This window comes from Serinus canaria, chromosome 23 (genome assembly GCF_022539315.1).
Source record: "Serinus canaria isolate serCan28SL12 chromosome 23, serCan2020, whole genome shotgun sequence".
Lineage (NCBI taxonomy): Eukaryota > Metazoa > Chordata > Aves > Passeriformes > Fringillidae > Serinus > Serinus canaria.
In genome coordinates this window covers 3,538,171-3,563,458 of record NC_066336.1, presented here as the reverse complement: position 1 = coordinate 3,563,458, position 25,288 = coordinate 3,538,171, and the positions used below count along the sequence as shown (strand labels likewise).

At 47.7% G+C, this 25,288-nt stretch overlaps 3 protein-coding genes across 6 annotated transcripts in view; all 3 read left to right on the top strand.

The window, feature by feature from the left end:
• Nucleotides 1-13,107, top strand: part of AGO3 (argonaute RISC catalytic component 3) — a 33,821-nt gene extending 20,714 nt beyond the window's left edge. The window contains exons 18-19 of one of the 2 annotated variants that reach the window (XM_050983363.1): nt 626-825; nt 1,862-13,107. In XM_050983363.1, the coding sequence (XP_050839320.1) occupies nt 626-825; nt 1,862-2,000 (339 nt within the window). In that variant the 3' untranslated portion in view covers nt 2,001-13,107. The remainder of the gene's footprint in view (nt 1-625; nt 826-1,861) is intronic. The other variant, XM_050983364.1, reaches the window with a different exon arrangement.
• Nucleotides 13,108-13,364: 257 nt separating this feature from the next.
• On the top strand, nt 13,365-19,656 carry TEKT2 (tektin 2). Of its 3 annotated transcripts, XM_050983269.1 has the most exons (10): nt 13,365-13,614; nt 14,576-14,747; nt 15,140-15,265; nt 15,904-16,109; nt 16,578-16,721; nt 17,213-17,327; nt 17,667-17,774; nt 18,133-18,276; nt 18,479-18,558; nt 19,206-19,656. In XM_050983269.1, the coding sequence occupies exons 2-10, from the start codon at nt 14,592-14,594 to the stop codon at nt 19,405-19,407; spliced, it is 1,281 nt and encodes a 426-aa protein (XP_050839226.1). In that variant the 5' UTR covers nt 13,365-13,614; nt 14,576-14,591; the 3' UTR covers nt 19,408-19,656. The 3 variants fall into 3 exon arrangements, with proteins under 3 accessions (XP_050839226.1, XP_050839227.1, XP_050839228.1); XM_050983270.1 differs by lacking the exon at nt 17,667-17,774; XM_050983271.1 differs by lacking the exon at nt 18,479-18,558 and having other exon boundaries at nt 19,206-19,384.
• Nucleotides 19,657-19,777: 121 nt separating this feature from the next.
• On the top strand, nt 19,778-25,156 carry ADPRS (ADP-ribosylserine hydrolase). The gene is made up of 6 exons (XM_030231844.2): nt 19,778-20,015; nt 21,354-21,450; nt 22,200-22,407; nt 22,497-22,681; nt 22,773-22,873; nt 23,351-25,156. The coding sequence occupies exons 1-6, from the start codon at nt 19,787-19,789 to the stop codon at nt 23,641-23,643; spliced, it is 1,113 nt and encodes a 370-aa protein (XP_030087704.1). The 5' UTR covers nt 19,778-19,786; the 3' UTR covers nt 23,644-25,156.
• The last annotated feature ends 132 nt before the right edge of the window (nt 25,157-25,288 follow it).

Genomic DNA, 25,288 nt, shown 5'->3' with positions numbered 1-25,288 from the left:
TGGTTTTTTGTTGACCTGTGGTTTTGGTTTTTTGTACACTGTGTCTGAGCAAGCTGCTTTCTGGCCCCATGGAAAAGGATTTGTATCAAAGTTGAGGCAGAAATTCTGGGTGTAGTTGCAGCTCATTGTGTTTAATATAGCAAGGCATAAAGAACCTCAGCTAAATTGATACCTCCAGATATTTTTGTTTTAAAAGGAGAGACTTGTAGCTTAAAGCACAGCTACTTACCCAATTCAGGTGCACTGTAAGATTTAACTGGAGTTTCTAGTGTTCATACTTGCAGTTAGGGTGCTCAGGAACCAGAAGGATTTAAAAGCACTGGGTGTTTCTCTGGGATGTTTCATGAGAAAGAGTTTAATTGAAGGTAGGTAAAAGGAGCTGTAATTGTGGTTTAGTCATTGGGAGCAGATGCTGATCACTGAGGGGTTTTATCCAAGCAAGAACATATAGAGCAATATAACTATGTATATGTTAGACTTACTAATCTTTAAATACATAAAACTGAACTTGTTTGGCTGCTGCTACGTAGGAGTTCACACTAGATAGTCTGGCCCTTTCTAAACATCAAAACCTGACTTGTTTATGGCAACCCAGACAAGTGACCCTCCATCCCCATCTCTGCAGGGAACCAGCCGTCCCTCCCACTACCACGTCCTGTGGGATGACAACTGCTTCACAGCAGACGAGCTGCAGCTGCTGACGTACCAGCTGTGCCACACGTACGTGCGCTGCACCCGCTCCGTCTCCATCCCCGCGCCCGCCTACTACGCTCACCTGGTGGCATTCAGAGCACGCTACCACCTCGTGGACAAGGAACACGACAGGTACATGACAGGCTCTGCTCAGGGTTTAGTCCCCACTGCTCTCATCCACTGTCAGGCCTAAAGACACCTGACTGCAGGTGATTCCTGCTGGTCTTGCGTTCAGTTTTTGTTGCCTCTAGGATTGATGTTAAGATCATCACTCCTGGCAGCTGCTGCTCCACATCAGACCAGAGTGGGTTGGTGGATTCTACTGAATAACACTCAGATTGAAAGAATTCAGTTTTGAAGTATTTTGTTATGATTTTGACGTGGTCTGAGGCAAGCCACCGATTTAATTTTTTTGCTTTAGGACCAGAGTAGTCATGAATGAACCAAATGTTAAGTGCTTCCACTTATCTAACTCTGTACATCAGAAATATTTTGTAACCTTCAAGCCATCAATTTATTTATAAAAGGCTTATTTTTAGATTAACAAGCTGAGCAGCCATGGCGAAGAGATTTGTCAAAAGCCTCAAGGTTGCAGGGTGAATATGAGAGTTGTTATATTTCTCAGTGTCCAGTTTTGCCACTGGTGCTGTGTCGGTGAAGGGTCTGGAGAGTCAGCCCTATGAGGGCTCAGCCTGGAGAAAAGTGTGATCTTCTCAGTCTCTACAAGTCCCTGACAGGAGGGTCCAACCAGGGCTGGTTTGGCTTCCAGGGAACAAGGGACAAGTCAAGGGGAAACAGCCTCATGCTGTTGACTGAGGAGGGTCAGGTTGGATGTCAGGAGGAATTTCTCCTTGGAAAGGGTGGCCAGGCATTGGAAGGGGTGGAGTGCCCATCCTTGCAGGTGTTCAAGAACAACTGAACATCAGGAGGAATTTCTCCATGGAAAGAGTGGTCAGGCATTGGAAGGGGCTGCCCAGGGTGGTGGTGGAGTGCCCATCCTTGCAGGTGCTCAAGAACAACTGAACATGGCACTCTGTGCTCTGGGCTGGGTGATGAGGTTGGGATCGCTCACAGGTTGGACTCGACCTTAGAGGTCATTTCCAACCTCAGTGATTCTGTCAAAGAGATACAAAAGCAGCTTTTTGATCCGAATTAATACAATTTACAGCCCTGCCTGTCTCTCCCTCGTTCCCTGCAGTGCTGAAGGGAGCCACGTGTCAGGACAGAGCAACGGGCGAGACCCGCAGGCCCTGGCGAAGGCTGTACAGATTCACCAAGACACCTTACGCACGATGTACTTCGCTTAAGTCAATGACCCGGGAGACACTCACGGAGAGGAGAACTGAGAACTTAAGCCACATACAATGTATGTTTCCAGGGGGTTGGTTTAGGGGCTGTGCCTCCCGTCGTGCTGGAGCTGACGCTGTGCAGGGGCGAGAGGCTCACCCTTAAATTGACACGAGGAAGATTGTTTACTTCATCCAGGAACACAGCACTATTATGCAATATGAAACCAGCCAACTGCTTTTTTGGGGCGGGCTCCTGTGGGAAGCCACCGCCATCATTTTTTTTTAATTATTATTTCTCGTAGTTTAACCCTTTTCTGCCTTTACCTCAAGTTGCTCGGCAGCACAACTATTGTTGCAAAAAAAAAAAAAAAGGATAGTAATAATAAACTAAAATCTATTGTGTAATTTAAAACAAAAAACAAACCACCTTTTAGAAACAATCACAGTGATTGTTTGGAGAAGGGAAGTGTGCAAAAAAGAAAATAAGTTTTTAACCCCCGTGCATTGAGGAATTTTCTCTCAGTATTGCCATTGAGCGTTTGAATGTGAACATATCCAAGTGCATTGGAATGTACAGCACTAGCTAGGTAACAGTGAGGGGGGAAGATGTTTTGCACACTAATCCAGTAATTTGAACCTAATTTAGCCAATGGCTGCCTTTGTGTCTTTACTCACAGCTTTGGGGTTCTCAGCTCCAAGAGTTCCCTTTCAAAAGCAATCCAAGAAGCTCGTGGTTCATGTGCAGGCAGTAGTGACCCAACTCTTCTTGCTCCCTGGGGGAATTTACTAAAGCTGCTGTTTTACCTAGTCCAAAAGTTTCAATTTTTTCCTATCTGGCAAGTCAAATCTGTTGAAGCCTCATGAGAGATCTGATGTCCCAGGTTTTCTGGGATGACATACAGTAACCACCAGAACTGAAACTTTAGAGCTAAGGTCTTTTTGGAAAAAAAAGAAACCTGCTACTTTACTTGCTGCCTCTCACACCTTAATGTGATTCATATGTATGTGTGTTTGAAGTTTAGCTTCCTTTTGTTTCTTTTATATTTATTAGAGTAATAATAATGCTTTAATTTAATTATTACGGAACATATGGTCAACATCAACTTTTATTTTTTAGAAATGTAATCATGTTTATTTTTAAAAAAAGAAACTGACAACTTGTTTTGCTATCTTTTAGTGCAATAAGCATTCTAAAGAAAAACTGTGTCCATTGAGCTGTACTGAAGCAGTGTCCGTACCACGGACTGTGGGAGAATGGACACCTCCAGGATTTTAAAAGGACAAAGTAAAAGCCTTAATTTTGAAAGGAAAGTTTTATAGTCAGAAGGAATCTTGAATTTTCCTTTTTTAAATCAAAAAAAAATACAAAAAATGCTTCTAGACTTCTGCAAGCTTTGCTTGTTGCTGCAGTCTTTTGATTTAACAAAGGAATTGGCCTTATTTTTGGCTTTGAAATGTGGAGCATATTTGAATTAAATGGAAAGGGTTTTGTATTAAGATCTCAGTTTTTACATGCTTAGTTAAACCTATTTGACATCAGTAAAATGTCTGGAATTAATAAAAGTTTTTAGGCTTTTTTCCTCTTTGATAGTGACTTTCCTTTTAAAATTAAGTTATTGGTAACTTCATTTCACTTTGCAAATAAAGAGGGCTGGGATAGTTCTAACATGTTAAATCACCGAAATGTGAAACAAACCAATGGGACTCTTTCATTCCACTTTAAAACCAATGTTTAAGATGTCAGAGACGAGCATTTATTCAACAAGGGGACTGGGGAGTTTTGCACTTTGTAAACTCGTGAACTGCATTTTTGACTGTTTTTATTTGCACTGGTTCATAGTATATTTACTGCAGCTGTTTGTATGGGCATTGCTGTGATCCCAGCCCTCCCGACCTCCAGCTGCTCTCACATGAAAACCTGGTTGGTCTAAGTAGCTTCTCTCCTCGTTCTCACCAAATCTGCTGTTTGCCAATATACTGTATTTTGAGCCTAAAATCGGAGCCCATTTTGCTTCACCAGGCATGAACCCCCTTTTTTCTGCCAGAAAAACCAAGTACTGTATTTTGTGCATTTGTATATTGTATGGAAATGTCCGTAGTGCTGTTCACAACACTGTCTGCAAGAGCTTTACTAACAGCTGGTGTAGATACCTATTTTATCTCTCAACAACAAGGAAAATAATGTCAAAGACTAACTTGGCAAAGCTAAAATTGCACTGGAAACAGCGGTAGGGGGTGGGCATTGGCTGGGGGTGCTCGGTGGGGATTGCTGGGGGCTCAGCAGGGCCTGAGGGGTTGGGGAGCCCCGGAGCCTGGGGTCCCAGCACAGGAGTGCCCTGTCCCTGTGGGTGCCTTTGGACACACCTCGTGCAGGGATGGGGGTGTGACAGTCCTTTGAGCAAGGTGGCTTCTCAGTGAGTTTCTCAGATGTTTTTCCCAGTCTGTGACCTGACACTTTTCTCCTAAAGCTCTCTCAGTAGCAATGCTGTTTGTAAAAGGTCCAGCTTAAGCTTTATACAGAAATTTCTTTTGAAACAGAGAACTTTTTTTTTTTTTTGAAAAAAAAACTATTTTACAAAGAGTTCTTGTGGACTTCTGGCATTAAGCTGAAAATTCCTTTTTACAAAGCCTTCTAGCTCTCCTTTCAAAGCTGCTTCTCACCCTGCCTACGCTCGGTGACTCGGATTTGAGAAGCTTTTTTGCTCACTACTTTCACCAAAAACTAAAGAAACTTCATTGGCAAAGTGACTTCAGTTGTCAAGGTAACATTGTACCTGGTTTTCATGTGAAGAGTATTTGGAAGTTTTAATCTCTCTTCTTGGTTTTGCAAATATCTACGTCAAGTGCCGATACTTCTTTGTATTATGATATCAAGTTACTGACATTGTGAGGGCCACACATGTATGATGCTGTAGCTGCTATATTTATTTAAATGGAGATGGACAATTACTGCACTAAGGAATGAGGAGAAAAGCAAGGAATCAAGGTTAGTTAGATATCTTGGTTTTTTTTTCAAAAGAGAATTAATGTTGTGAAATATCAAGTGTAACAAAGGGTGCTGTCATTTTAACTGAGATTAAATAGCCAGATATTCTTCTTTTGTTTAAAAACATATATATTTTGATGTTTGCAGTTTGGGGGTGGGGGTTCGGGATAAATGGTACCTCATCTGTGGTGGCAGTTTCCAGTATATTTTCAGAGTATATGGATTTCTTTTATTTTTGTACCTGCTCTCCTTGAAAAAGGAAAAAAAAATAATCGCAAATTTTATGTGCTGTTTGAGGAAATCTTGAGTGGCACAGCAGATCCCCCTCTCCGGCTGAGAGCTGGCTGTGGATAGTCCAAAGAGGGATATGGGCACAGGCTGATGGCTCTTCTTGCTTTGCAGACACCGCCCTCAGGTTTCTGCCTGTGAAGAAAAGCATTTCCCATCTCCTCAGACACCGAGACCTCACTTGTACTGAACAAGTGCCACTAAGTGCTCCCGTGGTGGGGGCAGGCCCAGGGTATCACCGAGCCCCTCCTCACCCAGCCAGCCCTGCCCAAACCTCCCACCTGGCCACTGCTAGACCCAGAGCTGGAGAGAATCCCAGGATGTTTGTGGTTGAGGCGTTAAACTCGCGACATTTGCCAACAGGAGGAGTGGCTCTGCTGTAAGTCGCCTTTTTCCCTTTCAAGGGACTTGAGCCGTGGCCATTTGACTCAGGATCACTGTGTCACTGTTCCATGTGTCATCTGGTTACATGTGTCCAAAAGTTATTTTTATAGTATTCATTCCGGTGTTCTTTTGGGAGTTTGGCCACAGAAATGGTTTTCAGGAGTAAAATGGGTTTCTGGAAGTTGTCAGTCAAATTATTTCAAGATGCTCTTGGTCCTAAATGATTTTCACTTCTTCATGTACAAATACTTGTCCTATAAAATGCTCAACATGAGATACCATGTAGTCTGCTGTAAAAATTCCAGCTACAAATACTGGTTTTCTACTAGTCTTAAAGTTCACTCTGGTAAAATTCCAAGCTCAAGCTTAAGGCCTTTTTTTTTTTCCTTCCCTTTTCTTACACTTTATATCTTGTCCACTTTTAGTATTTTCCCTGTTTTATGAACTGAGGGTTTAGAACCTTACTCAAAGCACTTTCATAACCAAGGAATCAAAAGTTCAGATTATGTGTGTTGGACCTGTAAATTCAGTTTTCAGAGGTGGTTGTTTCTAAATGGCCATCGTGGTCTCTGGTCAGGCCGGGCAGATGCTCTGTCCCTTTCAGTGCTGTGGAGTTTCATGGCAGGTTGTTTGGATCTAGTGAAAAATTCCATAGGGGTGTCAAAGGGAAAGATTTCTGTCTGTTGTTTCTGCCCAGAGATGGTACTTTAGGTTGATGCTGCGTGTTTGGAATATCATTTTTGGTTTGGCACTTGTTGAAATCAAACTTCACTTAGCCAATTCACTCCTTGTTTTTGTAAAATATCATGGTTAGAGCTTGAGCTCGTTGATGCTTTCTGCTGGTAGAAGATTTTGTACTTTCTGTAGTTGAGGTATGAGCAAGATGGATACGGGATCCTACATCTTACCTCCCGAGCAGAATCTCAAAAATCCTGATATCCATGACACTAAAACCCAAATTGTTGTCCCCTGAGTAGGCAAAGGTGCATATAGTGGGGAAGGAGTTGTAAGGGAGAAGCGTGCGAGGGAAAATATCAGAGCACTGGTTTGGCAGGAATGAGGGTGTTGGGGAGACTCCATCCACTTTCCATCCCACGTGCCCTGGCCTTTCACATCCTGTCTGAGGTACCCCCTCACCTGACACGGGTTGTTACCGTAGGGTCCTTTTCAAACAAAGCAGTTCCACTGTTTAAAACTTGGAGTGACTTTTATTTTTTTTAAGCAAGACAGTCCTCAGAAAGTGCCTTTTTAGAAGATGGTGCTGTAGATTTTTATTTTCCAGTTGTACGTGGCTGCAAATTTAAGATAAATTATTGAAAATGCCAAGTGTTTGATGGTATCTTTTAGGTACTTTCAAACATCAGCTTCTCTGAGTCAGGACCAAGAATAACCAGGAAGGTGTTTTCCTTTGGAGGGAGAGGCATTGAGGAGCGATCACCAAATTCAGCTGGTAGGCTGGGGTTAGGTTGGGTTTGGTCAATGTGATTTACCTCTTCATTTTGAGGGGACTGGGGGTTGGGGTGTGGGAGAAGCCATGGGGACCTGATTAGTGCTGAAAGGAATGCATAGCTCCTGAAGGATGGCTTCTCTTAGGGGAAGTACAAACTGGAGGGTGTCTTAGGAGGATGGTCTGGGAGATGGTTGGTCCTCACATGGCTCGTGTGTGTTTGGGATGGATCAGTGGGTCTTCTGACTGCCAGCTGGGAGCTGGATGCTCTGGATGGGAGCAGCTTGGTGGCTGGGTGATGCCATGAGGGGGTGGGTCCATGGTGAGTTTGGTGAGCGTTCCTGCAGTCAGGAAAAGCTGTAGACTAGACTATTAAACACTGCACCTCAGTAACCTTGTAATGCTGCATAAAGTAATAATAATAGCAAAGTTGTGCTTTGACACTGTAATGTGCTTGCACATGCCTGCAAAAAACACTTCCCTTTCCTTTGGTATCGGTCTGAGTAGCAGTTATGAGACTTTTCTTTTATGATGAGCCTTGTCCTTTGTTGTAGTGTTTCTGTATATTTATTGGTGGTCTGTGTGCAGCTCATAGGTCTGTGTGTCTGCTCTGTGTGTTGCTTTTAATACTTATTTTTAGGCAGGAGAAGTTTCTGGATGTTTTGGTTTTCTTCTCCAAAGAAAGTTGGCTTAACCAGTCGTGTTTGAGAGGAGACAATTAACCCGCTCACCATAGAAAAGTACTTCATTGGTACCTTGTTTCTCTACAACTAAAAGATTTTGCGCATTTTATTACTGTTTATAGTGTTGGGCATTCAAGATATGGCATAACTTGATGTCAGGATATTTTTGAATATCAGGAGCTTCACCACAGAACTCACTGAGTAATTCCAAGTGGTCTCTTTGCAGGAATGTGTTTGTGTCCAGATTTTTTTCTAGGAGTAAGCAGAGCTTCTGGACATCATCAATGAAATATGTGGGGTTCAGAGTCTCCCAGCATTGGGCAGTGCCCTTGCTGAGTTGCCCACACCTCGTTGTTAAGGGGTTGCTGCAGCTCCCCAGGCACAAGTTGACTCTCTTTGCTCTGTAATTTTTTCTGATTCAAGTTTGAGACATGATCCAATGTCTCTCGTAGCTTGTACCAACTTTCTTGTCTTATTGCAGTGCCCAATGCCACTGTCTTGGTATTAAGCTTGCCATGATGTTCAATTATTTTATATTTCCAATTTCTCAATGTTACTAGGCTGGGGTTTAGAAAGCATTTTTCCGTCTAAATTCTGAGCCAAAACTGTGTCTCCTGACCCTTTTAGTAGTAGCTGTTTCTGTCTTTTAGACTAAAAAGGGCCAAAAGTTTTGCACCATCAGCTTGTTTGCAGCAATACCCTCCATCTCCTCCCCTGCCTGTCAACGAACTGCTTTGTTTCTCTCTATATTTAACTCATGCTGAACCTGTTGAGATTTAGAAGGAAGTTGCTGCCTCTTCTTTCTATCAAAAGGAATGAACTTGCACCTGATGAAGCAGTTTTCTGTTGGACACAAATCTCTTGCCTTGGTGTCCATAAGCTGCCACATGCGAGGTTTAATTCCAGTAGAAATGTTTCTGTTGCAGTCATTGGAAGATGCATGATGGATTAAAGTATCCAAATTAAATAAGAGCTAACAAGCTACTGAAAATAGAACATAATTAAAATACCTTAAAAAAAACCCAACAACAGCAAACCAAAACACAAAAAAAGGAGCAGCTCTGCAGGTGAACAGGGAGGACTTCCTCCAGGATATGGAGAACCTGTGGGACATTGAGATCCTGTGGCTGTGGGGACAGCTCTACAAGGGAAAGAAAAAAGGTGGAAGAGGCAGAAAGGGCAGACTCAAAGTAACAGAGCGCTGTAGGAGTTATTCAAACTCCTTAAAAAAATTATCAAGTGGGAACATTAAAACAGAATATTGATGCTAATGAAGCAGCAGCCGAGCCTCCTTTGCCTCCTGTAGTAAATAAAAAAGCAAAACTGGACAGCTGGTGTTTCCCTTCAGTACCTTTCAGTACTTGAAAAGGCCTGTAAGAACAATGGTGGTGAACTTTTAGGAGGTCTTGTTGCCACAGGATATGGAGTGATGGTTTTAAACTGAGAGAGTTCAGTTCAAATTAGATTTAAGAAGTTTTTTACAATGTGTGTGATGAAACACTGGCACAGGTTGCCTAGAGAAGCTGTGGCTGCCCCATCCCTGAAAAAATCCATTATGTCAGATTGGATGGGGCTTGGAGCAACCTGGTCTAGAGGTCCCAGGTCACAGCAGGGGGGTTTGTCTGGATGAGCTTTAAAAGATCCCTTCCAACCCAGACTACTCTGTTATTCTGTGACTGCTAATTCAAAAACTAATATATGAGAGGAAAAGCATGTTCCTGTATATTTTTAGGGGTGGCTGTTCTTCTCCAGGACAGTGTTGTGAGCAGGTGGCAGTGCCTGTGACAGTTGTCCCCTGAAATCAAACTGTGGTTGTATCCAAACCTTGGAATTCCTTACTTGGGTGAAGCATATGCAGCTTCCAGTGGATCTGCTGGTTCAGACAGCACTGACCCAAGGGGGTTTGTGAGCAATATGTGGCCCTTCTGTGCAACACAGATGCCCTGAGAGATTCCTGGTTGCCTGGAGGTGTGCCTGGCTCCCAGGAACAGCAGCAGGCAGGTGTAGAGTTCCTTTTGCTGTAGCACTGCAGCTGCTCTGCTCTTACCTACCTCCCCATTCCCTGACCAGGGTCTCTCTCCCTCCACTGCCTGGATGGAATTAGCCATGTTGAGGGTGCTGTGGCTGTGTGGAGCACAGATCAGCTCTGGATGTGAGGGTGGGGGTGGGATGGTGACAAAAGCCTGTAGAAACAAAGGACTGGGTAGGAGGTGGGTGGGTGTCAGGTGAGCTGTGATCAGCTCACACCTTTCAGGGACATAAAACATGAACTTGGGTATCCTGAACTTTTTGTGTTGGACTTGAACTCACTGAGAGCAAGTATGTGCCTTTTTCTGACCAGAAACAGAGCTGGAAAAACTATTTGAATTGGTAGAATGGTTAGTATTTTTCTTGAACTGTTTTTAAAGCTCAAAATCCTTGGTCAGAGTTGGTTTTGTGTTGAATTACTTAATCAAAGCAAGCCTTGAATTATTTGTGAATTAGAACTACCCAGAGAGGAGAAGCTTTTAAAATAAGTGGTTTCTGGAGAGTAATGTCATCAAATAAACCTACTTCCTGGTAGACTTGCAATTTTTTAAAATAAAAGTTAACCTTGATATGTTTATCTAATGAGAATCATTAATTCTGCCTTTATTTGAATGTTGCCTGTCCAGTGATGTCCTCGCTCTTTACTGTGCTCCTGCAGCTTTCCATACACTCCATTGCCTCTCTCCTCTCCCATTTGGAGGTTGCAGGGATATGGGGAATGTTGTCCAGTGAATGTTGGGGAGCAGTGCAAAGCTCTGGCTCAGTGGGGGGACGTGGAGGTGAGGATTAAATGTCACACATCAGTTCAAAAAGCAGTTTGCCAGCAGCAGGGGTGGCAATGTCTGGGGACAGAATTGTGTGGTCACTTGGGTGTGGAAAGAGGAACAATCCCCCATCCTCTGGCACCAGGCCCCATTGTAGACACTGCACTGTGCAGAAGTAAGCACATGTGTGCTTAGATGCCAGTTTGGGTTTGAAGCTGCTAAAAATGTGGGTTTTCAGACCAAAATGGAAGATCTTTTTCAACAGGTTCTATTTGAAGCTGTTTTGAGACATTGGCTAGTTGTCCAGCCAGGAGTTCTGGAACCAGCTGGCTCTGGAGCAGGTTCCCTTTCTGACCTGGGGGAAATGATTCTGCCTCATTTTTCATCTAGAAAATGTTTGTGATGATTCACATCACCTTAGGAGAGCAAGTTACTGGGTGATCTGAGGGTGAACCATGTCGTGACAGTGGTAACCTCATGATACAAACCCGTGCACTTCTTGCACATTTGCATCTTCCAGTGATTCCAGTTGTTTAGGGCCCATCTCTGCTGGGAGCTGGAGCTCTTCCCTCCCATCCCATTGCAGCTCTGCCCCTTGGGGTCAGTCCTGTGTTTGCCATCTTGCTTTCTTTAAACAAACCCATTTCTTGTAAAACAGATGCTCAGAAGGCAAGTTTATTTAAATGAAAAGGGTTTTTTTTATTGCTGAGAATTACACAGGTCTTTCAAATGCATTTGGCAGTTGAAAAATTAATGCTATAACACTATCTAGCAACACAAAAATATGGCTGTATGTTGAGTTTAGGGCCATGCTTGCCCATAAATCATAGATCCACAACCCATTTCAGTACAGGTGTGCAAAAGTTAGCTTTTTAAATAGTTACTAATAAACTTTCATTTTGCTTACACTTGCAAATCTCTTAAATATCTTCAAAACCAGTTTCTTTGGTAGAAAACACTTGTCTTGGTAGGTAGTGTCCACTCAGATGTAATAGCAAAGTGATGCCCACTGGAGCAATGCTGAATTTAAAGAACTTTTTGAAGTTTTGGAACCTGATGGTGTGCCAGCAAAGTGAAAACTTGAGTATTGCTCCTGAAGTAGTAAGGATAATTGAACACCAACAAGACTTGGTGAGAGGAAGAGTGCCAGAGATGGAGTTTGGCTTCTGGCAACTTTGCAGTGCAGAATGGCTTCTTCTGGGTACTCGCTTTTGTGCATCACTTCTCTCCTGTGGCTGTAGTGTTTACTTTTTTTTGAACTTGATTTCTGTTTTTCAGTGAAATCTTCTCAGTTTTGCAGTTTTCAGTGTTGAATCTCTCCTTGAGACAACTACATGTTGTTTTCCTGTAGAAAAATCTGCTTCTAGCTCATTGTGTTTGGTGTCTGTTTGCAGGCGGTTGTGAAAAGTGAGCTGCAGCACAGCAGTGGGGCAGGCAGAGCGAGTTTTGGGTCAGAAATGTTGGTTTTACAGGCACTGGTGTACAGATCAGAGTTCCAGGGGAGCAGTGACACTTTGGGCTCACAGGGTACAGACCCTCCTTCCTGCTCTTGTCTCTTCCCTTGGTATAAACAGTTCAGCTCCCCAGGCAGCCTCATGGTGGATAAATGGTGCTTGGTGGGGAAAAACTGGGCTGTTCACCTGGCTGGAGGTGTGTGATCATGGACAAGGACATTGTCTGTCAGCAGGTGTTACTTCAGAGCTTTCACAGTAATTGGTAGCATTTAGTTGCAAGCTAATATCAGAGGATTTTGGGAAGAAGGTGGCTCAGGTGGCATTGTGTGTACTCACTGGCCAGTGAGCTGTGTTAGTTTTGGAGAGTGCTGGAAGCAATGTCACACATAGAAATTTTGAGTATTTAATACCATGGGTTTATATTGTTCAAAAAAAGAAAAAGTCATGCTGTTTGGGATTCCTTTTCTGAATAAAATTCTAATAAATCAGGCTGGTGGATTCATCCTGTCCCATGTGTCTGCTCTTTCTCATATGCTGGTAACTGCTCCCCTTTTTTGGTGTCCCATTGCTTCGGCAGGAGTGTGAATGTGTTCCCACATAAAGGTCCTGGGGGCTTCCGAAGCAAAAGGGAAATGTTTCAAGACTAAAGTAGAGCTGTGACTTGAGACGTTGCACAAATAGATTGTAGATGGATGGCAAACAAACTGGTAAAAGCCTTTATTTTTACTTAACCATCTTGACCATGTGTGCCTCTTTGTACCGTGGGCTGCAGCCATGTGGGGTGGAAGGGAACGTGTCGGTGTTTGAGATGTACTTGCTAAGCAGAAGCCGTGTCCTCTGCCCCTTTTCCCTTTCTGGACAAATTGTTCTTGCCAAAATTTTCTACCTGTTGCAAGAGTTGCTTTCCTTCCAGCACAGTAAAATGTCGACTTCTTTCACTGTTCCTTCCCTCTCGTAGGCATCTGTAACCTCTGTACGACTGTGTATAGGACACAGCAGTCATCGATCTCTGCTGGCTATAGATACCATCAACTTGAGTGTATTGTAAACGAACTGTATTCATTTGAAAAATAAATTTTTTTTGAAATGCACATGTGTGAGGCTTTATTTTTACTTGCATCATTTTGATTTAATCCCAAAGCAGAGAGCAGATATTTGTCTGGGTGGGTGGATGTGGAGAGAGGCACCAGGCACATCCTTTTGTATTTTAATGCCATTTAACTAAATTTTTTAAAAATACAAGAGCCTGTTGAAGTGCACACAGCCATCCTGGGTCAGGATAGCTGCTGTGGAAATGGCAAAGGGCTCTGGAAGTGGACAGCCCTGGCTCATTCCTGCTTTATGGGGCATTTCGTGGGATTTTTTAAAACAGTAGTATTTGTCGCTGATTTGGGCGCCGCTTTGCTACGGTTTGCGGTGTCCTTGTCACCGATACCGCACAAGAGCTGCCGCTGGGGCCGCTCCGCAACGGTCCTGCGCGAGCCCGGGGCGAGAGCGGGGAACGGTGAGAGGAGAGGGGGAAATCGGCCGGGAACGGTGAAGGGAGAGGAAGAATCGGCCAGGAACGGTGAAGGGAGAGGGGGAATCAGCCGGGAACGGTAAGGGGAGAGGGGGAAATCGGCCGGGAACGGTGAGGGGAGAGGGGGAAATCGGCCAGGAACGGGGAAGGGAGAGGGGGAAATCGGCCGGTAACGGTGAGGGGACAGAGCGGCTCCGGCCCGGCCCGGCCCTGCGGCGGGACGGGAGCGTGGTCGGCCCGGAGGAACTGAGTGCCCTCGTAGCAGCCGGGGTAAAGCTCCTTCCGAGCCGGCTGCTGAGCCCTTTCCCTCTTTCTCCCCTTCCCCTCTTTATCCTCCACCTATAGTCCAGCCCATGTGTCCCGCGGCCCTTTGTGCCCTCTCTCCGGGCTTCCTTCCCTTCAGGATCTCCTGCATCAGCCTTTCGGTCGGTTCTCAAGGGGCTCCCCGCCCAGCGCCCTGTGCCCGCGGGGCTGGGGCAGACATGGGATAGATATCCCGCTGCCAAGGGATTCTGCCCCAGAACTGCTCCCGACCGTGGGTTTGGGCACCTGCAGCCCCCTCGGGAGCTCCACGGACCTTCTGGAGTGGGGTCTTCAGTTTCTGCCCCTTGTACAGGGTTTGCTGGGTAAAAAAGGAGACTGAACACTCTGCTGTTCTTTCAAAGCCTTGGAGTCCCGGGGGTCATAGCCCTGCGCAAAGCCTTCAGCGGTAGCCCAACAGAATCAGTCACATCCTCAGCCGTTTTTGTCCAAGCTCAGTAAATACCATATGCTGTGAGCAGCTCCTTGCCCTGCAAACAGTTACATTCCTAGTGAGGGACAGATGGGACAGGGTTTTTCCCCCCAGCCCGAGGCAGAGGATGGCTCCCATCACCTGCCCTTGTGCTCCCCCATTTTAAGGACATGTATCTGCATTACCCCAGGTGCCAGGTTGCAGCTTGCTGCTGCTTTTCTCCTGAAGAGCTCTGTAGTTTTTGGCTGCAGCTCCATTTCAGGTATATTTCCATGAATAAACACACAAATCTTCTGCTCCCTTTCAGTTAGCTGTTCAGCAAGATGGCCTCGCTGAGTGTAAAGCCAGGCCAGCGCTTCACCTTGCCGGACTGGCAGAACAACTCCCGCCTCATCTCGGCCAACGCCGAACAGCAGCGTTTTAATTCCCATCACATCCGGCAGGAAGGACGAGTTCTCCGCAATGACACTGGCAACCAGGTGAGCTCTCTGCCAGGGGGGCTGCTCACAGCTTTGTCAGGATAGTGGGGCTGAGGAGCTGGGGACAGTGTCTAGATTTGGGTGTATGGATGAGGGAATAAAGGGCTTTACCTGTACAGAACATGCTAAGTTTGGACATTTACTGCCTGCAAACCCACCTGCAATGATGTGTCTGTACTGTCACATGAAAAAAACCCTGTGTGTGTTTCTCACATTCACTGCCATTGGTGTTGATCTCTGTGCTCTCCATTTGTGTAAATGACTGTGATTCCAAATGGCAACGTGTTGTATTCCTGTGAGAGGCTCAGTCAGTCCTGAAAACGGGGAAAGGCTTCAGCAAGATTCACAACTACAATTTTAAAAAGAGTAATGGCATTTCTCTCTAATTCCAGGCAAAATGGGATGAGCACAACAGCCGAACCAACCTCAAAGATCGTATCACCACTGTGGACAAATGGAGAGAGGCCCTGGCCAAATGCCTCGCAGACATAGATTTGGAAATTGATGCCTTAAGCAAAGTATGTTGGGAAGGCAGATGGCTGGAAATGAACTTACACTCTCAACATGGGATGTGAAATAATTGAGGCTTGTCTTGTGCAATGGGCAAGCCCAGCTGGAGTTCAAGGGGGGCTTCTCACTAGATAAATTTATATATATATATATATATATGTATACTGAGATCCATACTTGATGGAATGACTTCCTGGAAAACAAATCACTGTGTTCTTGGCTGAGCCAAACCGTGTTATGCAGCTGTATATTACACGCTCCTGTTTGAATTTCTGGGTGGGTTTTGTTGTTTGGACTTTTTATAAAACACTGAAGAATAATAAGAAATATGTTAACACCATCCTTCAAAAATGTTTGGGTTTACATAGGGAATAGTGGTGGGAAATCTCTGATACCGTGAGTTTTAAACCCAGAAGCTGCTGCTGCTGCTTCTGGAATTGTGAAGATGTGACTCCCAATGCAAATGGTAGGTGTAGAAGACTAAGGTGTTTGGCTCTGGCAGTTTTTATTCCAGACTTGATAAAAGGTTTCAGAATTGCAAGGACAGTGTGATTCCCTCTTAATGATGGTATGGGTGGGTTTTTCTTCCTTTCTCTCTCCCATCCGTAAAAGATCCCCCACACACCTGACTGATTGCTTCTTCCAGGTGAAGGAAGCAGCAGAAAATGCCATCCAGGCAAAGAACTTGTGTTTGGATGTTGCCATTGAGTGCCTGACATTCCGTGAGAGCCGTCGTGACATTGATGTGGTGAGGGATCCTGTGGAAGAGGAATTACACAAAGAGGTGAAGGTGATTGAGAAAACCAAGAAAGACCTGCAGCAGAGAGTGGACGATGCCTTCAGACAGCTCTGGTGAGGAGTTACAGCTGTTGGCTGATGACTCTGCTGTCCTTGCTTGACCCCAGATACTTAATGCCTTTAATGCCACACTGAGATGGGCAGGCAGGCAGGGAGCCACACAGGTACCCTGGACGATTTTCAAGATTGGGGTGTGTCAAGGGCAACTTCACAAGCACCATTTGGAAATTTTGTCCCAGATCTCTTGTGCCACCTGCCTTGGTTTAGGAATCGGTGGCCACAAGATGTCAAAGCTCCCAGGCCCTGATACTCTGTGGGAATCCTTCACAGCTCCATTCTCCAGGGTGATACCAGCCAGGCAGGCAGTGCTGGGCAGGTCAGGTCAGGCCCAGTTCCCAGGGAGGGCCAGAGCTCATTATTCATTTCACTAAGGTGACTGACATAGTGATGAAGGCTTTAGGAATTGTGAGCTGCCCCTGCCCTGGGCCTGCTCCCTGCTGACTCCAGCCTGGCTCTCCACAGCCTCTTAAAGGAAGCTCGTCAGCAGCTGAGCTGTGACCACCGGCACAAGGTGGAAGCGTTGGAGCTTGATCGGCAGTGCGTGTCCTTCAATCCCACCTCTGGCAACATCTCCTTCAAGGTCAACCCAACACGGATCCCAGATGGGTAAGGAAAGACTGTCCTTCTGTGGTTAAATCTGCCCCAAGCCCTGGGTTGTTTTTTCCTTCCATGCTGTGTCCAGGCTTGGTGGGTACAATTTTGGAGAGGCTCAGAACAGAAATTGGCTGTGGCATGGGGAAGCCACAGATTTTTCGGAGATAGCTAAATTGTCACCACAAACCCAGTGGGGGCCAGGTGCCCTGTCTGCCTCCTGCCTGGCTGTAAGTGACACTCAGCAGTGTGGCGTCACCTCTGGCACAGCTCAAGGGGATCTGCTGCACATTTTCACTTGCCTGGCATTCTTTTCCATGGTTTGGATGTGTCCCTGGTGGAGCAGATGTTGGGCCTGGTGGTGTTTAGTCTCTGAGGAGATCAGGGAAGATGTGACCTCCAGCTTTCCAGAATCATTTTGTGCTGCCACCTTGGCCTGCAGCGGGTGGTTCCTTTAAAATGTCTTGCAAACACTCAATTTATTTTCACAACTGACTTCTTCACAGAACAACTGCACTTCAGGAGTGGGAGCTGAACAGCCGGCGCAACAAGGAGCGTGCTGACACAGAATTGAAAGCCTCGGTTGATCTCCGAGGAGCAATCACACTTACCATTGCCCAGGTAAACTGCTCCCTTGGCCTGGAATCTGTGGTGCCATTCTGGATCTGGTGTGGGAGAGTAGCAGGCATGTCTCTGGATCTGTCTGGGTGCAGCTTCCCTCCTGGTTTAAGTAGGAGCTTGGTTATGCTGGAAAGTTTGCAGCAGTCTCAGCAAACTGGAGGACATGTTCCTGTCCATTGATCCCCACCTTCTGGCTACTGGGGAAGTGTGACCTGCACACATGTGGCAGCAGCCAAACCTGACTGGTTTTGCTCCTGGGCTTGTCCACTTTCCAGGCACAGCTTGGGGGGCACACAGACACCTTGCAGCCATGTGTGACTGGGGCTGTTGTCTTCTCAGACAAACAATGAGCTGGATGCTCAGCGTATAGCTACAGAGTTTGCACTGAGGAAGAGGATGAGAGACATGGAAGCAGCCCTTAGTGAGCTGAAATGGCAGGAGAAGAATGTAAGTGCTGTTTCTTTGGTCATTGACTACAACCCTAGCTGGGAACGGAGTCCCAGAGGCTCTTTGTTACATGGAAAGTGACTTGGCCTGAGAGTAGTTTCCATGTGTTTGCTGTTCAGTGGCACATATGATCCCAGCAGTATCCCACCTGTCACAAGTGCTTCTCTGGCACTTTCAGGCTCTTTATTTCACCCCTTGTCTCAGCAGCACCATCCTGGTCCATGTGAAAGCAGAGGATTCAGTCCCCAGAAGCCCTTGAGTAAAATCTATCCCCAGCACAGCAAAATTCCCAGAGACATAGGGGCAGTTTCCCAGTCTGCATCCCGGGCTGTCCCTCATGACACATGTCTATCCTCAGACCTTGGAGGAGATTGCTGAGATGGAGGAGGAGATCCGGCAGCTGGAGGAAAATATCAAGAAGAGAACACTGGATCTGAAAGTGGCTCACACCCGCCTGGAGACGCGCACGTACCGGCCCCACATTGAGCTCTGCCGGGATCAGGTACCTCACCTGCCGTGCTCCCTGCAGGGACCCGAGGGGAAAGGGGCTCTGGAAAACATGAATGAGTGTTGGAGCAGCTGGGCAATGCATCCTACAGGGACATAGCAAAGCAAGGGAATAATGTCAGAGCTGGGGGACAGGAGAAAGAGGGAACTGTGGCCTTTGTCAAGCTCTGTTAAGTGCTGTCCCCTCCTCCCTGCAGGCTCAGTTCGGACTGACAGACGAGGTCCAGCAGCTGGAGGGGATAATCCGTGCACTCCAGCAAAAGAGGACAGAGTCACAGTGAGTGTCCTGCTGTCCGGGAACAGCAGGGCCCAGCACTGCCCTGAGGGGATGTGGCTTTGTGTGTCCCTGCTCTGGGCACACCTCCAGCACCCGCCTTTTGGTGCTCGTGGGATTTGGGCTCATGAGGGACAGCAGTGTTTGGTATATGTAGGGTACAAGGGGTCTGTGCTGGGAGGGGAATGGGGCTCCCACAGCCCCTGCTTGACTCAGAATTCATCCAGGCCCTGACTGATCCAAAAGGGACAAAAAAGAGGGTGACAAGGAAGGAACAGAAGTGCTGCTGTGGGCTGGCAGCTCCCTGGGTGCACATCTCTTGCTGCCCTCCCAGGGCAGTGTGTGGGCTGGCTATTAACTGCCCCAAGCAATAAGTATCTAATGAGTTCACTCCTTGTACACGGCCAAATGCTGCCAGAAAGTGGGAAATTGGGTGCTTCCTGTCCAGTTTAAAATCATGGAATATCCTGAGTTGGGAGAGACACGCAAGAATCACTGAGGCCTGCACGGGACACCCCAACAATCCCATCCTGTGCTTGAGAGCATATTCCAAATGTTCCTTGAGCTCTGGCAGGGTTAGGGCTGTGACCATTCCCTGGGGAGTCTGTTCCCATTTGATCTGAACTCCTGTCTCTTCTGCTCATTCCCAGGGATGCCTTGGACGCTCTTTACAGACAACTGCACCGCATTCAGACTGATATTGGCTACAAAACCAATTCTCTGCAGCTAGACAACAAGTGCATGGACACCCGGAGAAAACTCGTGGTCCCTGTGGAGAAGTTTGACCCAGAGGTCGACGCTGTCAGCCGCACCAGGAACCTGCCGAGGGAAAGTCAGCTGGAGCTGGCTTAGCGCGCCGGGAATTGTGCAAGCGCGGAGGGAATGGAAAACTCCCGGTGATTCAGTTCCGCAACGAGGAAAAGCGACATCTGCGTCGTGTTTGGGGAGAATGGAATTCTTCTCCTAGTTTGTTTTATAACTGTCTGGCCCTTGGATGATGTTTACAGCCTCCCGCGCTCCGAGGAGATTTATAAACAATAAAGGGCCTGTCCCTAGTTGTCATCCGCGGCTATTAAATCCAGCTGGATTGCAGGAGGGATTTGAGGGAGCAGGAGGGTGTGCTCTCGGCACCTCGGTCCTCCGGGCCGCCAGGGGGCAGTGTGGTCCCATGACGCTGCCTCGCACACTGCCCCCTGGCGGCCCGGGGGAAGAAGGCGCCGCGCGCGGCAAGATGGCGGCGGAGGGTCCGGCCTCAGGCGCCGGGCGGCTCCCGGCTCGTCCCCGGCCTGGCCTCGCTCGGTTCCGGGGCTGCTTGGCCGGGGCGTTGTTGGGGGATTGCTTGGGAGCTGTTTTCGAAGGCAGGAGCGTCGTGAAGCTGCCGGAGCTGCTGAGTTTCCTCAAAGGGCTGGAACCGGCGCCGCCTGAGGAGGGAGGGGAGGCGGCGGGGAGCGCACGTGGAGGTGCGTGGGGGGGGGAGCGCGGCGGGGAGCGGGGGATGTCTCCCGGTCCTCCCTTCACACACCCCGCTATGCACGGCACTCGGCACCCCAGAGATTCGGGCTAGACCCCAGCACTCCCCAGGACTGGGCTTTGGCGTCCAGTTTGTGACCCACTCCCTCAGCACTCACAGGATTGTGCTTTGAGGTGTGCCCAACCTGCAGAGTCCCCAGTCCCTCAGCTCCCCCGAAACGTGGGTGCCCCCAGTGCTTAACCCCTCACCTGGTTGTGGGGCATCTCTGCTGTGACTGCCCTGGCTGTCCCCTGCACTGCTCTACCCTGTGCCCCTGTGCTGTGGGGGTTCAACACCGTTCGTGAGTCCCTAGAGATTCCTTAGGGACACCCTGATGCAGAGGGACCCCTGGTTTGCTCTGCTCGGCCCCTGCTGCTCCTGCTCCAGGCAGATGAGGTGGAATGTGCTGTGAATGGGTGTGGCAGTGCTGGGGTGTCAGCAGGCAGCAGAGGTACCAAAACTTGAGGAGGAGAAGAGTGAGAGAAGCTCAGAGATGTTTAACTCTTAGGAAATGATTGCAGCGTTACAGTGCCTGAGGGGGGACTGCAGGAAAAATGGAGGCTATTGACAAAGGCCTGGAGTGACAGGACACGAGGAGTGGCTTTCACTGCCAGAGGACAGGGTTAGATGGAATATTGGGAAGGAATTGTTCCCTATGAGAGTGATGATGCTCTGGCACAGATTGCTCAGAGAAGCTGTGGCTGCTCCATCCCTGGACGAGTCCAAGGCCAGGTTGGACAGGACTTGGAGCAGCCTGGGATAGTGGAAGGTGTCCCTGCCCACGGCAGGGAGTGGACCAGAATGGGCTTTAAGGTCCCTTCCAACTTAAACCATCCTGGAAATCTGTGATTCCGTGTTGGTCTGACTCTTGTCCATATATGCCTCTGGATGTCAGACATCTTCACCTGACTCTTACTAATCTTGAAGTATATTCTGTGTCATTATAGCTGTGGATGCAGCTCCCTGGCTGTGTCTCGTTACTCTGGCAACCATGGCAGTGTCAACCTCGGAGTGCCAGGGAACTTAAATTCCAGAGAGGTTTGGGTTGGAAGGCACCTTAAAAATAATCAAATTCCACTTCCTGCCATGGGCAGGAACACCTTCCACTGTCCCAGGCTGCTCCAAGCCCTGTCCAGCCTGGCCTCGGACACTTCCAGGAATCCATGGACAGCCCCATCTGTCCCAGGCAACTTGTGACAGTCAGGCCTGGAGATGAGGGTGGTGCTGGCAAAGGGCAGGAGCAGTTTGTCCCTGGCTGCTGGTGTGACTCTTTGCCCTCCTGTTGCAGAGTCGCTGCCTTACACAGACGACACGGCCATGAGCAGGTCGGTGGTGCAGTCACTGCTGGCCAAGCAGGAGTTTGATGAGGTTGACATGGCCAAGAGGTGAGCATGAGGCTTCCTGAAGGTGTAACCATCACTGTGACTGTGTGTGGAAGGGGACAGGGGCTGAGGCAGACTAATTCTAATTACTAATTTTTTAGGAAATAGGTGGTTAATCCTTTAGCTTGTTAATCTTTTTGCTTTGCCATGCCTTGGACTCTGCAGCAGCATCAGCTGCTATGTGGAGTCTGAAGCTGCCTTGACAGGGCAGCACTGCTGTGTGTCAGCTTTGTGTGTGTTCACCTTTGGGGAGGAGAATGCTTGGAGATTCCAGAAACATTTTCTTTCATGTTTATTTGTTGCTATTTATGTTTGTACTGCCCTTAATTTAGTGAGGGAATAGGAGTGAGCTCAGCTTGACTCTGTTTATGATCTGTTTCCCTGTTGAATCCCCAGCCCTGAGAGCATTTGGTTCCACTTAAGGGAAAGCATTTCTTTGTTTAGAAAACTCTTCCATTGAACTTGAACAAAAGACTTTCCTTGTGGTTGTGACCCACGGAAATGTTTCTCGTTTGCTTCTATTTTGAGGCAGAGTTGAGAGGGAAACAAGTGGGTTATGGAAGGTGATGTTTATACATCCTTCTTTCACACTGTTCTTCAGGAATTGTTTCCTGCAGAACTGTATCACTGAGCCCTGGCTGTCACTGATTTACGTGTGTGTTATTAATTCACTTTAGCAAGAAGCTTCCTCCAATCACAAACCCCAGTAACAGACCAAACCCCCTGGTTGTTTTCCCCCCTGTCCACACCAGGTTTGCTGAGGAGTACAAGAAGGAGCCCAACAGGGGCTATGGGATGGCCGTGGTCAATGTCTTCAAGAAGCTCCTGAGCCCCAAGTGCAGCGACGTGTTTGAGCCTGCAAGAGCCCAGTTCAACGGGAAGGGCTCCTACGGGAACGGCGGCGCCATGAGGGTGGCCGGCATCCCCCTCGTCTACTCTGACATCCAGGATGTCAAAAAGGTAACAGAACATTCTGGGCTTCCCTGGGTGTCCCTGCAGCCAGGGGAGTGTCCCAGGGAGCTTTGCTGACACTGGGGTTTCTCTGGCAGTTTGCGAAGCTGAGCGCGGAGCTGACCCACGCCAACTCCCTGGGCTACAACGGGGCCATCCTGCAGGCCCTGGCTGTGCACCTGGCACTGCAGGAAGGGCTCAGCAAGGAAACCTTCCTGGAGCAGCTCATCAGCCACATGGAGCATGTGGAGGCAGATGACAAGTCTCTAAGTGATGCCCGAGCGTGAGTTGCTTGGGGAAAGCCCCCACCCTGCTGTGGTGATTTGTTCTGGCTCTTCACATGCTCTCCTCTTCACTGCCCTCTCTGTTTGCAGGCTGGGATTTGAGGATTTACCATTTTCCAGGCGTCTCAAGAAAATCAAGGAATTTTTGGAGCTCAGCAGTGTTCCCAAAGCAGATGTATTGTTTGAGTTGGGTGAGTACCTTTCTTAAGAAAGCTGGAAGCAGGACTAACTCAGCAAGCCTGGTAGATGTGTGTTCCCCTAGATTCCTCTTCAGCCTATGCTGCCTGTCAAGCACAGAATATGCTGGAAAAGCAGCCTGTGCTCACCAGTCAGGAATTCTGAGTCTCAACCCAGAATTGATAGGAAAAAAATGTCTTGCTAAGGGAAATTCAACTTGTATAATGTTTCTTAACATTCCAAGACCTCATAAGGGCTGTTGGGTTCTCATGTTGAGTGGGAATGAGTAGATGTGTATGGCCAGGCTATACTGGGGTAACTGGGAATTGCTCTGCAGGATGTGAGTGGTACTAGGGAACTGGGGGGGTTTCTGAGGGACAAACTTTTGCACCTTTTCCTGGTAAAATCCATGATACTGTTATGGAAAGTCACCAGTAGGAAGGGGAAAGGAAGGAAGGAAGGCCAGAGGGTGCTGATGGGGTGTGTTCCAGGCAATGGCATCGCTGCGCTGCGCTCCGTCCCCACTGCCATTTACTCCTTCCTGCGCTGCATGGACGCTGATCCTGACATTCCTGCCCACTACAACGCCCTGCAGAGAACCATCATCTACTGCATCTCCCTGGGGGGGGACACGGACACCATCGCCACCATGGCGGGGGCCATCGCCGGCGCCTACTATGGGGAGGAGCAGGTGCCCCCGAGCTGGGAGCAGAGCTGTGAGGCTTTCCAGGAGACCCAGAGGATGGCCAAGAGCCTCTATGAACTCTACTGCCAGCGGCTCTGAGATCCAGGGCTTTCCTGAAGGCAAAAGGATGGTCAGCTCTGCTTCCCTGGTCAGACCCAGCAGTGGATCCGTGCCATCAGCCGACGCCAGTGAGCCTCACCTGGGAAGGGTGCCTGCTACTGTCAGCTGGGAGCTGGGAGCAGGAGCCAGCCTGGAAAAGAGGGGACATCCCCTTCAGTCACGGGTCAGCTGGGAATTGGCTGCACTTGGACAGTGGTTGCAGCTCCCTGAGTGTACACAAGTGTCTCATTTTCCATGGATTTCTGCTGCTTGCTTTGTCCATCATTGTGCCATTTGTCATTGCACTTACTGGTGGGTGTCTGAATCCATGGACTTTCTCCCTGTTTTCCTCTGCTCCTGTGTCCATGGGCTGTGTTTTGGTGGTCAGTGGCTTGTCCAGTCTCCACACCCCTGGTACAGCAGCAGGTCATTGTCAGCTGGCCAGATAAGTGATGTCATAGGAGTCACCAGAGAGGCCTGGTGGCCCAGGGTGTCACCTGTGCTGAGTTAGGATAATGGAGCGCAGATTTCCAGGGACATTTGTTGCCTTAAAGGTAGACTGGGAAGGCCCAAAGAAGGGATTTCTTTGCATTGCTGATGGCTCTGTGAGAGGCCTTTGATGCCTGCAGACAGTCCCAGCTGGGAGAGGGTGTCACTAATGGCTGCTCCTCCTGTGTCCTTGGCTCTGTGATCCAACAGGCACTTGCTGCACTTTGTGCCCCCTTTCCCAGCTGCTGTCACACTGCTGCAGCCACTCTGGCTGCTCCTGTGTTCCTAAGCCATGCATCCAGTATTTTTAAAGTCCTGTATATGCCCAGAGCACCAAGTGAGATTCCTATTTAAATCACAAAATACCCCAAATTGAAAGGGACCCACAAGGATCATGAGAGTCCAGCTCCTGTGGAGTGCAGACTGGGGAGTACAAGTAGTACAGGGATAGAATGCCTGGTTCTGCTGCAGTCAGTCCCAAAAGTGACTTGAGCAGGATGCAGGAGTTAGTTTATCACAGTCTCAGCCTCTGTACTTGGTAAAAATTGCCCCAGAATTAAAGGGAAAGGTGGGTTAATTGGGGACATCAATATTGAAAAGAAGCTGGTGCTTGTGGCCAAGAACATTCTAGCACAGCTGTGTTCCAGAACTTCACATTTAAAACCTTTTTCTAGTGGAGCTGGTCAAAAAGGGAGAAACAGCTTGGGAATGGCACATCTAGAAAGGATTGGAAGCTTTTTAATAATTGAAAACAAAAAGTCATCACATGGAAATGTTTATAAACTTAAATGTGACAGTGTAACTCTTGTTATTTCTCCAGCATGTCTTGTGACACTGGGAAGTGGCTGTGGTGCTCCCCAGTGGTGTCAGCACGTGGTGGCTGTGTCAGGCTGCATGCACATGTGGGAATCTGGCTGCCACAGGTCCTTCCAGTTTTCCCTGTTGTCTGCTTCCTTCAAGTGCCAGTCTTTTGTGTGATGCTATAATGGTTTTTCCTTGTATAAATGGATTCTTGTCCTGGGAACATGTGGAATTTTGGTCTGTTGTATATTTTTGTATTGTGCTGCAGATCTGAGCTGTAAAATATCATGTTTTCCACATTATTCTGCCAGAGGGACAACCAGATTCATTTAATTATTTAAAAGAAGATATTTTT

What these genes read in the sequence shown, in the direction of transcription:
- TEKT2 (XM_050983269.1), top strand. Translation starts at nt 14,592, where the DNA reads ATGGCCTCGCTGAGTGTAAAGCCAGGCCAGCGCTTCACCTTGCCGGAC. An exon ending in GCAATGACACTGGCAACCAG is followed by an intron (nt 14,748 to 15,139) that starts GTGAGCTCTCTG and finishes CTCTAATTCCAG; the next exon opens with GCAAAATGGGATGAGCACAA. An exon ending in GATGCCTTCAGACAGCTCTG is followed by an intron (nt 16,110 to 16,577) that starts GTGAGGAGTTAC and finishes GGCTCTCCACAG; the next exon opens with CCTCTTAAAGGAAGCTCGTC.
- ADPRS (XM_030231844.2), top strand. Translation starts at nt 19,787, where the DNA reads ATGGCGGCGGAGGGTCCGGCCTCAGGCGCCGGGCGGCTCCCGGCTCGT. An exon ending in ACATCCAGGATGTCAAAAAG is followed by an intron (nt 22,408 to 22,496) that starts GTAACAGAACAT and finishes TTTCTCTGGCAG; the next exon opens with TTTGCGAAGCTGAGCGCGGA. An exon ending in AGATGTATTGTTTGAGTTGG is followed by an intron (nt 22,874 to 23,350) that starts GTGAGTACCTTT and finishes GGTGTGTTCCAG; the next exon opens with GCAATGGCATCGCTGCGCTG.